The sequence below is a fragment of the Bos mutus genome, chromosome 5 (assembly GCF_027580195.1).
Source record: "Bos mutus isolate GX-2022 chromosome 5, NWIPB_WYAK_1.1, whole genome shotgun sequence".
Classification (NCBI taxonomy): domain Eukaryota; kingdom Metazoa; phylum Chordata; class Mammalia; order Artiodactyla; family Bovidae; genus Bos; species Bos mutus.
The window spans coordinates 31796240-31811254 of NC_091621.1; the positions used below are offsets into that span (position 1 = coordinate 31796240).

Genomic DNA, 15015 nt, shown 5'->3' on the forward strand with positions numbered 1-15015 from the left:
GAGGAGAGTTTAGCATCTTATTCTCTGTGTGCATCTTCTTATTTCTTAGTAATGAGAGAGCAAGGTGTATTTATTACATTGTTTCAAAGTTTACAGCTTTAAAGTACAAGCCCAATAAATGTATCTACTTAGCTAAGTGAACACCTCAAGTTTTAAGTACTGTATACAGTCTTTCTTTTGTATCATTTGTTTATTCTTTTTTGTCCATAATTACCTTGTTGTTATTAATTTTGGTCACACTTTCAGGGATTTCAGACAGTCTTGACGATGCTGGAATTGTCAGTGTCTTTTTCCAAGCTACTGGTGCATTACTCCTTTGATTCAGTAATATTCCATCAGTTGTCCTCCAGTATCACAGAGCAAAAGGATCAACAGGTACAATGTTTTTTACCTGTATTATAACTGTTACACATTTCGCTGACTCTAATCCTCATTTTCATTCTTTTTAGTTTCTAAACCTTTGTTGCAAGTGCTTTGCAAAGTTGGCCATTGATAATGAGTTAAAAAGTGTGATGCTGGAGAAAGCATGTGATCAGAATAACAGCATCATGGTTGAATGCCTGCTTCTGTTGGGAGCAGATGCCAATCGAGCAAAAGAAGCAACTTCTTTGATTTGTCAGGTAAATATTCAAAGATTCACTTTTGTCTTTTTTTGTATGCCCCTGCTATTGTATAGCTCTTACCTATATCGTATGATTCTTAATTACAGAATTTATCAGTTTATGGCCCAATTGCTTGTAATTTGTAGTAGGGTTTAGATTCATAGAGTTTTAGAAATAGGGTATTTCTGTAGGTATTATCTTCTAATCATTCCCTTTACATGTTTACCTACTTTGTTGAGATGATAAATAACTTTTAAACGTGTCTCCTACTGAGCATCTCTGTGTGAATCACTCTCCAGGAACACACCACACAGTTATGTTTTGTTTTCGATTCATCTTTTAAGTATTTTCTTTCTGTTTTCAACTTGTCTGTCTAGAAAGTTCTGCCTTCAGGGCTACCACAGGTGGCCTCGTAGCCTGTGCACTGTGCACTTTGGGGCCTGTTCACATTGACGGCCCTTCTATGGGCCATCCTGCCGTACAGTGGCACTGTGGTCTTGCCTTCCTTCTCTCCCTTCCCTTACGCACTGTGCAAACACATCTATCTAATGCTTCTGCTCTGCCTTCAAAATATAAACCAAATTATTTGTCCTCAATAAAGCTCTTCCCACACTTCCTGACCTCCATACAAAATAAAGATTTACTTGCTGTGTAAATCCATGACAATTTTTGTACACTATTTTATAGTTTGTGAGTTGTATGAAGGTAGAGATGTACAGTGTTCATCTGTGTATCATTCAGAATATCTAACTCACTGTTGTACATACAGTAGGAATTCAATTAAGTATCAGAGTACATTACATGTCATTTCCAGTTTGTCTTCACTGTATAAATTTTAGTTTGCAGTAGTATTCAGGTAGCCCTATGTATATTTTCTAAATAATAATATTTCCAACAAAGCAATTATGTAGTGATTTAATATCCCTTATTGACTGGATGAAGCATAGCAGGAATCAAGATTGCCGGGAGAAATATCAATAAACTCAGATATGCAGATGACACCACCCTTATGGCAGAAAGCAAAGAAGAGCTAAAGAGCCTTTTGATGAAAGTGAAAGAGGAGAGTGAAAAAATTGGCTTAAAACTCAACATTCAGAAAACTAAGATTATGGCATCTAGCCCATCACTTCATGGTGAATAGATGGGGAAACAATGGAAACAGTGAGAGACTTTATTTTTTGGGGCTCCAAAATCACTGCAGATGGTGACTGCAGCCATGAAATTAAAAGATGCTTGCTCCTTGGAAGAAAGCTATGACCAACCTAGACAGCATATTAAAAAGCAGAGACATTACTTTGCCAACAAAGGTCTGTCTAGTCAAAGGCATGGTTTTTCCAGTAGTCATGTATAGATGTGAGAGTTGGACTATAAAGAAAGCTGAGCACCAAAGAATTAATGCATTTGAACTGTGATGTTGGAGAAGACTCTTGAGAGTCCCTTGGACTTCAAGGAGATCCAACCAGTCCATCCTAAAGGATATCAGTCCTGAATATTCAGTGGAAGGACTGATGCTGAAGCTGAAACTCCAATACTTTGGCCACCTGATGCGAAGAGCTGACTCATTGGAAAAGACCCTGATGCTGGGAAAGATTGAAGGTAGGAGAGGAAGGGGACAACAGAGGATGAGATGGTTGGATGGCATCACTGACTCAATGGACACAAGTTTGAGTAAGCTCTGGGAGATGGTAATAGGGAAGCCTGGTGTGCTGCAGTCCATGGGGTTGCCAAGAGTCGGACACGACCAAGTGACTGAACTGAACTGAACTCAATATGCATTATTAAATAACCAACAGAGTGCTGTGTTATTCAATAACTTACTTCTAAAGCCTCACTTTATTTAATTTTCTGCTCACCTATGGGTTCAAATCAATTTGTCAACCATAAGATTAAGGTAGTACTACTTAGCAATCTACATAAAAAGAAATTGAACCTGTAACTCATTTTCATGCACAGTTAAGTTATTCATTAAAACCAAATACATAACCAAATTATTTAAATTTAGTCAAATCTCATCTTCGCAGGCAACATTGAAAATAGTTGCTTCTCTGTTATTAAAAGTAATGGAATCATTTCCTTCAATAATGTAATGTTTTTATTGTATTTCTTTTGTGTCATCTTCAGATCATTGTGTTAATGTTACTTGGATATGCCAGAGAACTGAAAGGGAGCTTCCTCCAGGTCTTTCTTAGAGAAACAACACACCTAAAAGCCCTTAAGTACAGTTACTCTACGTTCTGCACAGGGACTGCTTTCTACTTTTCTCTCAATTTATTCAAATCTTTCTGCACAGAGGCTTTTTATTTTCTTCTTCCCAAGTTCTTTTGAACTTAATGTGCTTATTTATATCTTTTCTTCTTAAAACAAAATCAGATCTTTAAATGTAAAGAATTTATCCTGGTTGTCAGAGATTATTTATATCTAACAAATAGTAAACATTGATTTTTGTGGGTGGACTGTTTGAACACACCTTATTTTGTACAAAGTATATAGTAAAGACTTATCCAGGTACCAGTGTTGCAGTATTAAGGGCGGAGTTAATCTTATTAGGGTTTGGGAGGATTACTATTGGGTATGAAAATGCATGAATAGAGACATGAAAATAAGATTTATCAGGTCATGGTGGGAAGAGCAAGTATAATGAATTCTGAATAAAAATAATAGCAAGCTCTTCTGTGGTATTCATTGCCACCTGGGCCCTGCTCTGAGTCCTTTACTTAATCCTGACAACAACCTTAGGAGTACTCCTAGTATTTATCTTATTAGGCATGTGAGGAAGTAACTTGCCTGAGGAGTAACTATAGCCTCCCTTGTGCCTACTTTAATCTCTTGTTTACATAACAGATTCATGATAGTGGTGGTGGTAGGGGAGAGGATTGTACATTCATTCTTGAATGCTAGCTTAAAGTACTTGGCTTTGATTGTGAGCTGCATTATTTACAAATTAGAGTATGAGAGAAAATATGGGAAAAGATAGAAAGTTGCACTTTGATTATATATATTTGAATTGTCCCCATTTAAAATACAGAACTGTGTATGAAAGTGTTGACCTCTTAGTCATGTTCAACTCTTTGAGACCCCATGGACTGTAGCCCTCCAGGGTTACATGGAATTCTCCAGACAAGAATACTGGAGTGGGTTTCCATTTCCTTCTCCAGGGGATCTTCCTGATCTAGGGCTCGAACCTTGGTCTCTGACATTGCAGGCAGATTCTTTTACTGTTTGAGCACCAGGGTATCTGAGCAGTATTTTTTTTTTTCCCTCTCATGAATTATTTTCCTAGTTTTATTTTATTTCTTCTATCTGGTATAAAAGACAAATATTTCTCTCTTCATGTCACCATAGGTTACCTGGGTTCGATCCCTGGGTTAGGAAGATCCCCTGGAGAAGGGAAAGGTGACCTACCCACTCCAGTATTCTGGCCTGGAGAATTCAATGGACTGTATAGTCCATGGGGTCGCAAAGAATTGGATACAACTAAGTGACTTTCACTTTCACTTTTCATGTCACCATATGTCAGAAATCATCTTGGATAGTTTGGGTCCCCCAAGGAGAATTCTGCTATAAAAATGTATTGAGCATCTTCTCTGTGGAAAGCACAGTGCTAGATAATTAGTAAAGAATATAAAAGGGGTGTCCTGCTTCAAGGTAGTTTCAAAGTGTCGCTTGGGAGTTAAGGGAGTAAAACATAAATCACCTTAATAGAAGGTAAGCAATAAATACCATAATTTAGAGATAAAACTTTGCGGGACTCCAAGAGAAGGCATTTGTGATGAGTTTTTTGGGCCTCTCCTTCCCTCCGTTCTTCCCTTCCTTCCTTCCTTTCAAATTTCCTGTGGGCCCTTACTGGATTTTTTGTTATTTTTCAGTCACTAAGTTGTGTCTGACTCTGCGACCCCATGGACTGTAGCCAGCCAGACTCCTGCGGATTTTAGTAGTTTGCTAAATTAAATATATTCTGTAGGCATTGTGCTAGGTTACAGAGGTACAAATTGAATTGCAGTAGCATCCATGCCTTTCATTCTAGTAATCAAACAGATAAACATGTCTGGTTCAGTGTGCTAAGTGCTGTGTTAAACAAAATGGGATGGACTCCCGAGGAGGAAGCGTGTGCAGCCTGGGAGGTTATAGCAAGGACTTAGTGCAAGAGACTTTAAAGCTATTCCTTCAAGAATGATTTTTTTTTTTTTCTGGAATAAGAACAAAATTAGACATTGGAGGCAATAGAAATAGCATAAATGAGGTTTGAAAAATTGCATGTTGTTTTATGAGGGAGTGTCCTGGAGCAGAAAGGTTTTAGAAGATTTTAAAATAGTACAATGACTTGATTATATCTAGACTAGAAAAGTACTATAGTGGTTCTCGGGAGAACAGACTGAAGATGGGGGTGTTCCTTAAAGGCTGGTGGGCATTTAGCTGGTTCCATCAAACCAGAGCACTGTGCCCTCAAACTTCTTGGACACATGTTCAGTTCAGTTCAGTCACTCAGTCGTGTCTGACTCTTGGTGACCCCATGGACTGCAGCTTGCAAGGCTTCCCTGTCCATCACTAACTCCCGGAGTTTGCTCAAACTCATGTACATTGAGTTGGTTATGCCATCCAAGTATCTCATCCTTTGTCATCCCCATCTCTTCCCGCCTTAAATTGTTCCCAGCATCAGGGTCTTTTCAAATGAGTCAGTTCCTTGCATCAGGTGGCCAAAGTATTGAGTTTCAGCTTCAGCATCACTCCTTCCAATGAGTATTCAGGACTGATTTCCTTTAGAATTGACCCGTTGGATCTCCTTGCAGTACAAGGGACTTTCAAGAGTCTTCTCCAACACCACAGTTCAAAAGCATCAATTCTTTGGCATTCAGCTTTCTTTGTAGTCCAACTCTCATATCCATACATGACTGCTGGAAAAACCACAGCTTTGACTAGACGGACCTTTGTTGGTAAAGTAATGTCTCTGCTTTTTAGTATGCTGTCTAGGTTGGTCATAGCTTTTCTTCCAAGGAGCAAGCATTTTTAAATTTCATGGCTGCAGTCACCATCTACAGTAATTATGGAGCCCCCAAATGTGTTTGGACACACGTTAATTCTGAAGAATTCAGGAATTTCCCTCAACCAACTTTTCCCCCGACCTGGTACCCTGAATATTAAGATCTTTCCTTTTATTTATTTAGACTTTTAATGATATATTTCGTTTAATCAATATTTTCAAAATATTATTAAATGAGTTTGTGATATATCCAAAATATTCAACATGTGATCAGTATAAGGATTATTAATGAGCTATTTTATATTTTAAAATACCAGGCCTTCAAACCTGTGTTTGAAGTATTTTACTCACTGGAGTAAAATATTCCAGTGAGTATTTTACTCTTACAGCTCATTTGACACTTACAGCAAATTTCAAGTTGCTTAATAGACCACATTGGGCTTCCTTGGTGGCTCAGACTGTAAAGAATCTGCCTGCAGTGTGGGAGACCTGGGTTCGATCCCTGGTTTGGGAAGATCCTCTGGAGAAGAGCATGGCAATCCACTCCAGTATTCTTGCTGGAGAATTCGCATGGACAGGGAAGCCTGGAGGGCTACAGTCTATGGGGTCACAAAGAGTCTGACACAACTGAGTGACTAGGCACACATAGACCACATTGGATGGTGCCAGTCTCTGGGTCCCACCACTGGCTTCTCTTGTAGTTAGAGGGATGGGAAGAGACAGGTTTTGGCTCACAGGAACCATCACCTCTGATTAATCTCTGCTCCTTCCTTAAAAAAAATAAAATCACTTTTTTAACTAATTTTTATTTTTCTAAACTTTATTATAGAAAATTTTAAACATACATCAAAGTGGAAGGAGTAGTGTAATCAATCCCTACGAATCTATCAGTTATCTTCAAGAATTATCAATACATGTCTAATCTTATCTTGTCTGTATCATTCTCATGTCCCTTCTCCATGTTTTTTTTTTTAATATGGTAGATTCTTTTTAGTTATTTAAGTACTATAGCAATATGTACAGTCAATACCAAACTCCCTAATTATTCCTCCTCCCTAGGTAACTGTAAATTTATTCTCTAAGTCTATGAGTCTGTTTCTGTTTTGTAAATAAGTTCATTTGTATTATTTTTTGGGGATTCTGCATATAATGATATTAGACAATATTTCTCTTTCTCTGTCCAACTTCCTTCAGTCTCTATGACAGTCTCTAGATCCATTTATGTTACTGCAAATGGCATTATTTTGTTCTTTTTAATGGCTGAGTAATATTCCAATGTATATATGTACCACAGCTTCTTTATCCACTTTTCTGTTGATTGACATTTACGTTGCTTCCATGTCTTGACTACTGTAAACAGTGCTGCAGTGAACTTTGGGGTGCATATATCCTTTTGGACCATGTTTTTCTCTGGGTTTATGCCTAGGAGTGGGATTGCAGGATCATATGGTAGCTCTATTTTTAGTTTTTTAAGGAACCTCTATACTATTTTCCACAGTGCCTGCACCAATTTACATTCCCACCAACAGTGTAAGAGGGTTCCCTTCTCTCCATACTCTCTCCAGCATTTATTGTTTGTGGATTAAAAAAAATATATATATATATATATATATTTATTTGTTTATTTTTGGCTGCCTTTTTTGCTGCACATAGGCTTTCTCTAGTTGCAGCAAGTGGTGGCTACTCTCTGGTTGTGGTGTGTGGACTTATTGTAGTGGTGACTTCTTTTGTTGCAGAGCATGAACTCTAAGGCATGTAGGCTTTAGTAGTTGGGTTTTATGGGCTTAGTTGCAAGGCATGTGGAATCTTCTGGACCAGGGATCAAACCCACATCCCTTACCTTGGCAGGTGAATTCCTAACCACTGAACCCTTAACCACCACAGAAGTCATCTTCTGTGGATTTTTTGATGATAGCCATTCTGGCTGTTGTGAGGTGATACCTCATTGTAGTTTTGCTTTGCATTTCTATATTAGTTTAACATACTGAACATCTTTTCATGTATCTCTTGACTGTCTGTATGTTTTCATTGGAGAAATGTCTATTTAGGTCTTCTGCCCATTTTTCTAAAATTTACAAAAACAGCTCATGAAGCTTAATATCATCAAAACAAACCACTCAGTTAAAAAATAGGCAGAAAACCTAAATAGATATATATTTCTTTTTTAAATCATTAATATTAGGTTGTGAAAGGACCACAAGCTTTGGAATCTGCAGATGTGATTTCAAATCCAAGTGTGTTATTAAGTAGCTCTAAGATTTTGGACAAATCACATATTTTTCCTAAATATTCATCTATAAAATGGGAGTAATACTTTTTATGGCATAGAGTTTTTAAAAAATAGTTGGAGATCATGTGTTTACAGAAGGTAGCACAGTACCTCACATCCTAATTTTGTTACTTATGATTTCATTCTTGTAGTTGATAACGTTAGATTCCATTGCCTTTCAGAAGCTTTAGCTGGGGTTGGGCCAGTGTGCTGTGCTGCAGGTTGCTAAGGCTTCTCTCTGCTTACTGTGGTCACTCTAGTTTTTGCAGCAGTTACCATATTAACCCACCTTGAGGACATGCTCTGAAAACATAACTTTCAGGGTAAGGTAGAAAACTGAGAGACAACATATATCTTTGTAGAAATTAAAATTCTTGTCCTGGAAATCCAGTGAATGATGACTGTCCTTTGCATGTGACATTGGTGAATTTAATAATATTTATACACATACTTAGTTATTCTGTGTCACAAATGAAGGGAAGGCATTTGCCAAGTAAATGAAGTAGCATTTGCTATGTTAAGGTATCAGTTTCCCAGATATGGGCCAATAAGCAAACAAGTCCAGAAAGTGTGAGAAATGTGTAAATTGATGGAGCCTCAGGTATTTTGACTTCAACCCTATGAGTTTTACTTCGTATCATGTTGTCTTTTTCATGGTAATGGGCTCTCACATGGCAGATTTAATTTATGCTGCTCTGATACTTATGATGCTAATCTTACTTTATTTTCCTAATTTACTTCAAGAATGAGTTTTGCCTTATTTTGTTTGATTCTAAATTTAAAGACCAGAAATCGAAGAAGAACTATAAAGCCTCTTGATGAAAGTGAAAAAGGAGAGTGAAAAAGCTGGCTTAAAAGTCAACTTTCAAAAAACTAAGATCATGGTAACCAGTCTCATCACTTCATGGCAAATAGATGGGGAAACAATGGAAACAGTGACAGACTTTCTTTTCTTGGGCTCCAAGATCACCACGGATGGTGATTGCAGCCATGAAATTAAAAGATGCTTGCTCCTTGGAAGAAAAGCTATAACCAACCTAGACAACATATTAAAAAGCAGAGACATTACTTTACCAACAAAGGTCCATAAAGTCAAAGCTGTGGTCTTTCCAGTAGTCATGTATGGATGTGAGAGTTGGACCATAAAGAAAGCTCAGCGCTGAAGAATTGCTGCTTTTGATCTGTGGTGTTGGAGAAGATTCTTGAGAGACCCTTGGACAGCACAGAGATCAAACTAGTCAATCCTAAAGGAAATCAGTCCTGAATATTCATTGGAAGGACTGATGCTGAAGCTGCAGTACTCTGGCTACCTGAGTGAAGAACTGATTCATTGGAAAAGACCCTGATGCTGGGAAAAATTGTAGACAGTGGAGAAGGGGTTGACAGAGGATGAGATGGTTGGATGGCAACACCAGCTCAATGTACATGAATTTGAGCAAGCTCCGGGAGTTGGTGATGGACAGGGAAGCCTGGCGTCAATGGGGTCGCACAGAGTCAGACACAACTGAGCAACTGAACTGAAAATCTAATGATGTAGGGGAAAGTCACACAAAGTTTGATTACCAGGATTATAAAGGAAACATGATTAAAAAAAATATATATGCTTACCTTCTCTTTTTCTTTAATAGGTATGTGAGAAAGCAAGCAGTCCCAAACTGGTAGAATTGTTACTGAATAGTGGATCTCGTGAGCAGGATGTTCGGAAAGCTCTGACAATCAGCATTGGGAAAGGCAACAGCCAAATAATCAGCTTACTCTTGAGGAGGCTTGCCCTGGATCTGGCCAATAATAGCATCTGTCTTGGAGGATTTTGTATGGGAAAAATTGACCCTTCCTGGCTTGGTCCTTTATTTCCAGATAAGACATCTTATTTAAGAAAAGAGACAAGTAAGGATTTCCAAGCAACTTTTATAGAAGGCTTAAATTTAGTAGTATTTTTAAAAATAACTATTCTTTTAGTTTTCATTCCATTTGGTGCAACTTAAGTCAAAAATATTGTGAAGGCTTGGCTTTTTTTTTTGATCATGAAATGCTTGAAATTGACATTATATTTAAGTTTCTTATGACCCAGCAAATTCGTATTTTATAAAGATAAATCATAACTGAGATCTTTCTGTGAGGTTACTTTTCTTTGTTAAGTATTTTAGTTTTTATTATAAAATAATCTATGTGCCTTTAAAAATAGAAAAACTTAATATAAGGAAGAAAATAACAGTAACTTACCTGTTTTACCTATAGGTAATCAATGTAGATTATTTTTTTCTGTGAACTTGCTATACACTTGCATATGAATTAAAATATATGTATAGAAATATACATATGTATTTTGCATTTTCAAGTTAGTATACTTTGCATTTTACTTAAGGATGTGTTTTCTAGTTAATATAGGTCTTGTATGTAGTAAGTATGTTAATTATCATTAGTATCTATACTAGTGCATTTCAAATAGAAAAATTTGGTTATAAATTATGTTGATAAGCATAAATGGAAACAGACATGTCACATATTATTGATATAAATTCAAATTGTCCTTTTGGAAGGAAAATTTGGCAATATCCGTTAGTGTTATGGGGCTTCCCTAGTGGCTCAGATGGTAAAGAATCCACCTGCAATGCAGAAGACCCAAGTTTGAGTCCTGAATTGAGTCCCTGGAGAAGAAAATGGTTACCTACTCCAGTATTCTTGCCTGGAGAATTCCATGGATGGAGGGGGTGGCATCACAGACTTAATGGACATGAGTTTGAGCAAACTATAGGACATAGTGAAGGACAGGGAAGTGTGGTGTGCTGCAGTTCAAGGGGTCACAAAAAGTCTGACATGACCTAGTGACTGAACAACATTAATGTTTTAAATGTACGTCCGAGTACTTTAATAAAGTACAAGTAATTTTTTTTTTAATTGACATTTTAGGAATCAGTGAACTAAAATGCACCGGAATGGGTGAATTTAATTCAGATAACCATTATACCTACTACTGTGGGCAAGAATCCCTAGAAGAAACAGAGTAGCCCTCAAAGTCAATGAAAGTCCAAAATGCAGTACTTGGGTGCAATTTCAAAAATGACAGAATGATCTCTGTTCATTTCCGAGGCAAACCATTCAGTTTCAGTCCAGTTTCTCAGTAGTGCCTGACTCTTTGCGACCCCGTGGACTGCAGCACGCCAGGCCTCCCTGTCCATCACCAACTCCTGGAGTTTACTCAAACTCATGTCCATGTGTCAGTGATGCCATCAACCATCTCATCCTCTGTCCCCTTTTCCTCCCACTTTCAATCTTTCCCCAAATCAGGGTCCTTTCCAGCAAGTCAGTTTTACACATCAGGTGTTCAAAGTATTGGAGCTTTAGCTTCAGCTTCAGCTTACAATGAATATTCAGGAGTGATTTCCTTGAGGATGGACTGGTTGGATCTCTTTGCTGTCCAGACCATTCAATAGCATGGTAATCACAGTAATCACAGCAAATCATTCAGTATCACAGTAATCCAAGTCTATGTCCCAAACACCAATGCAGAAGAAGCTAAAGTTGAATGGTTCTATGAAAACCTACAAGACCTTCTAGAACTAACACCAAAAAAAGATATCTTTTTCATCATAGGGGAATGGAATGCTTAAAAGTAGGAAGTCAAGAGATACCTGGAGTAACAGGCAAGTTTAGTGTTGTAGTACAAAATGAAGCAGGGCAAAGGCTAACAGAGGCTTGCCAAGAGAACATACAGGTCATAGCAGACTCCTGTTCCAACAGCACAAGAGATGACTCTACACATGGACATCACCAGATGGTCAATACTGAAATCTGACTGATAATACTCTTTGCAGCTAAAGGTGGAAAAGCTCTATATTATCAGGAAAAACAAGACTGAGAACTGACTGTGGCTCATATGTTGAACTCCTTATTGCCAAACTTGAACCTAAATTGAAGAAAGAGGGGAAACCACTAGGCCATTCAGATATGACCTAGATCAAATACCTTACAGTTATACAGTGGAAGTGACAAATAGATTCAAAGGATAAGATCTGATAAACAGAGTGCCTGAAGAAGTATGCACAGATTTGTAACATTTTACAGGAGGTAGTGATCAAAACTATCCTCAAGAAAAAGAAATACAACAATGATTGTCTGAGAAGGCCTTACAAACAGCTGTGAAAAGAAGAGAAGTGAAAGGCAAAGGAGACAAAGAAAGATATATCCATGTGAATGTAGAGTTCCAAAGACTAGCAAAAAGAGATAAGAAAGCCTTCCTCCATGATCAGTGCAAAGAAATGAGGAAAACAACAGAATGGGAACGACTAAGAGATCTCTTCAAGAAAATTAGAGATACCAAGGGAACATTTCATGCAAAAATGGGCACAATAAACGACAGAAGTGGTATTGACCTACAGAAGCAGAAGATATTAAGAAGAGGTGGCAAGAATACACAGAAGAGCTAGGGGAAAAAAAAAAAAAGATCTTAATGACCCAGATAACCGCAATGGTGTGATCACTCACCTAGAGCCAGACATCTTGGAGTGCAAAGTCAAGTGGGCCTTAAAAAGCATCACTATGAACAAAACTAGTGGAGGTGATGGAATTCCCGCTGAACTATTTCAAATCCTAAAAGATGATGTGAAAGTGCTTCACTCAATATGCCATCAAGTTTGGAAAACTCAGCAGTGGCCACAGGACTGAAAAAGGTCAGTTTTCTTTCCAATCCCAAAGAAGGGCAATGCCAAAGAATGTTCCAGCTGCTGCGCAATTGCACTCATTTCACCTGCTAGCAATGTAGCAGGTGAAATTCTCCAAGCTAGACTTCAAAAGTACATGAACAGAGAACTTCCAGATGTTCAAGCTGGATTTAGAAAAGGCAGAGGTACCAGAGATCAAATTGCCAGCATCCATTGGATCATAAAAACACTAGAGAATTCCAGAAAAACATCTACTTCTGCATCATTGAATACATGAAAGCCTTTGACTGTGTGGATGACAACAAACTGTGGAAAATTCTTCAAGAGATGGGAATACCAGACCACCTTACCTGCTTCCTGGAAATCTGTATTCAGGTGAAGAATCAACAGTTAGAATTGGAAATGGAACAATGGACTAGTTCCAAATTGGGAAAGGAGTATGTCAAGGCTGTATATTGTCACCCTGCTTATTTAACTTATATGCAGAGTACATCATGTGAAATTCCAGGCTTGTTGAAGCACAATGCTGGAATCAAGATCGCCAGAAGAAATATCCATACTCTCAGATACAGAGATGACACCACCTTTATGGCAGAAAGCAAAGAGAAACTAAAGAGCCTCTTGATGAAGGTGAAAAAGGAGAGTGAAAAAGCTGGCTTAGTACTCAGCATTCAGAATACAAAGATCATGGCATCCAGTTCCATCACTTCACAGCAAAAAATGGCAAAACAGTGGAAATAGTGACAGACTTTATTTTCTTGGGCTCCAAGATCACTGCAGATGGTGACTGCAGCCATGAAATTAAAAGATGCTTGTTCCTTGGAAGAAAAGCTGTGATAAAGCTAGACAGAATATTAAATAAGAAGCAGAGACATTACTTTCCAACAGAAGTCTGTTAGTCAAAGCTATGGTTTTTCCAGTAGTCATGGATGTGAGATTTGGACCATAAAGAAGGCTGTGTCAAAGAACTGATGCTCTTGAACTGTGTTGTTGGAGAAGACTCTTGAGTGCAAGGAGATCAAACCGGTCAATCCTAAAGGAAATCAGTCTTGAATATTCACTGGAAGGACTGATTATGAAGGTCAAATACTTTGCCCACCTGGAGCGAAAAGGTGACTCATTAGAAAAGCCCCTGTTGCTGTGAAAGACTGGGCAGGAGGAGAAGGGGACGACAGAGGATGAGATGGTTGAATGACATCACCGACTCAATGGACAGGAATTTGAGCAAGGTCCGGGAGGTGGTGAAGGATAGGGAAGACTGGCCTGCTGCGGTCCATGGAGTTGCAAAGAGAGGGACATGGCTGAGTGACTGAACAACAACAAATGTACTTTTTTAATCAAATAATGTAGTGCTAAAAATCCATGATACAGCATTCTTAAAATGTTCAAGGATGCACATTAAATATTGTTCATAATGACAAAAAATATTTCCCAAAGAAACTATTCAAATTAATAATAAATTGATATATTCATACAGTGTAATGCTCTGCAATCACTGAGAGAAAAGCACCTTGCAAATCCAAATGTCCAGAGAGAGAATGTATTCTTAAGGGGAAAAACAAGCAGAGAATAGCGTGTTTTTTTTTTTTAAATTAATAGTAGTGGTGAAAACACAGTTGGGATATTGTAGCCATAAATTTTGAATATGAGAATAGTATGTCCGGAAAAAAAAATCCAGAAATGGATTCTCTGATTGCCTTTGGGGACCTTGGGAACTAATGAGAGATGATTAGATTCCATGTTTTGTCACTTCAGCCAGTCTCATGCCAACAACCTGCTTAACTTTAATCTTTGTTTTCTAATGGTAAGGAATTGAGGACCCTTTCAAGATATGAAGGGAGATTTACATTCAGTGTATTCTTTTGGTTCTGTATGAAATTTTTTGCAAGTACTGACGAATCTTTCCTAATATTTCAGGGCATAGCCTTAAGTTTTTTGACAGCTGGTCTGAGCAAAAAACATTTTGAATTCAAAGCTTTAAAGTATTTTCCAGGTAGTACTTGACTGAATTTTGTACACATGTTGTAATGTGAGCCATAAGAGTAATATTTGAAGAAAATTTCCAGGATATATTTAGGATAATGAGAACTGTGTCAACTTATTTATTTATTATAGCACTTAATATAAAATTCAGTAAAATAGCAAGTTAATTTTGAAATTTTATCAGATTTCTTAGTAGAATGAATCACTTTTCAAATAGTTTATAAAAATAAGAATATCATTTATTATCTTCTGTGTCCTAAGAGAAGGAAATGGCAACCCACTCCAGTGTTCTTGCCTAGAGAATCCCAGGGACGGGGAAGCCTGGTGAGCTGCCGTCTATGGGGTCGCACAGAGTCGGACACGACTGAAGCGACTTAGTAGCAGCAGCAGTGTCCTAAGTATTATTCTAAAAACTTTATGTGCATCATTTTCTTTAACTTTTTCTGTAAACCTGTGCTGTGTGTACTGTTGTCTTCACTTCCCAATTAGGACACTGACACTCAGGCAGCTTGTACAACTGGC

General features: G+C 37.8%; 1 protein-coding gene across 3 annotated transcripts in view; it reads left to right on the forward strand.

Moving 5' to 3' along the window:
* Positions 1-15015, forward strand: part of LRRK2 (leucine rich repeat kinase 2) — a 210429-nt gene that overhangs the window by 65290 nt on the left and 130124 nt on the right. For all 3 annotated transcript variants that reach the window (XM_070370619.1, XM_070370618.1, XM_070370620.1), the window contains 3 exons: positions 247-375; positions 450-620; positions 9478-9736. In XM_070370619.1, coding sequence (XP_070226720.1) covers positions 247-375; positions 450-620; positions 9478-9736 — 559 coding nt within the window. The remainder of the gene's footprint in view (positions 1-246; positions 376-449; positions 621-9477; positions 9737-15015) is intronic.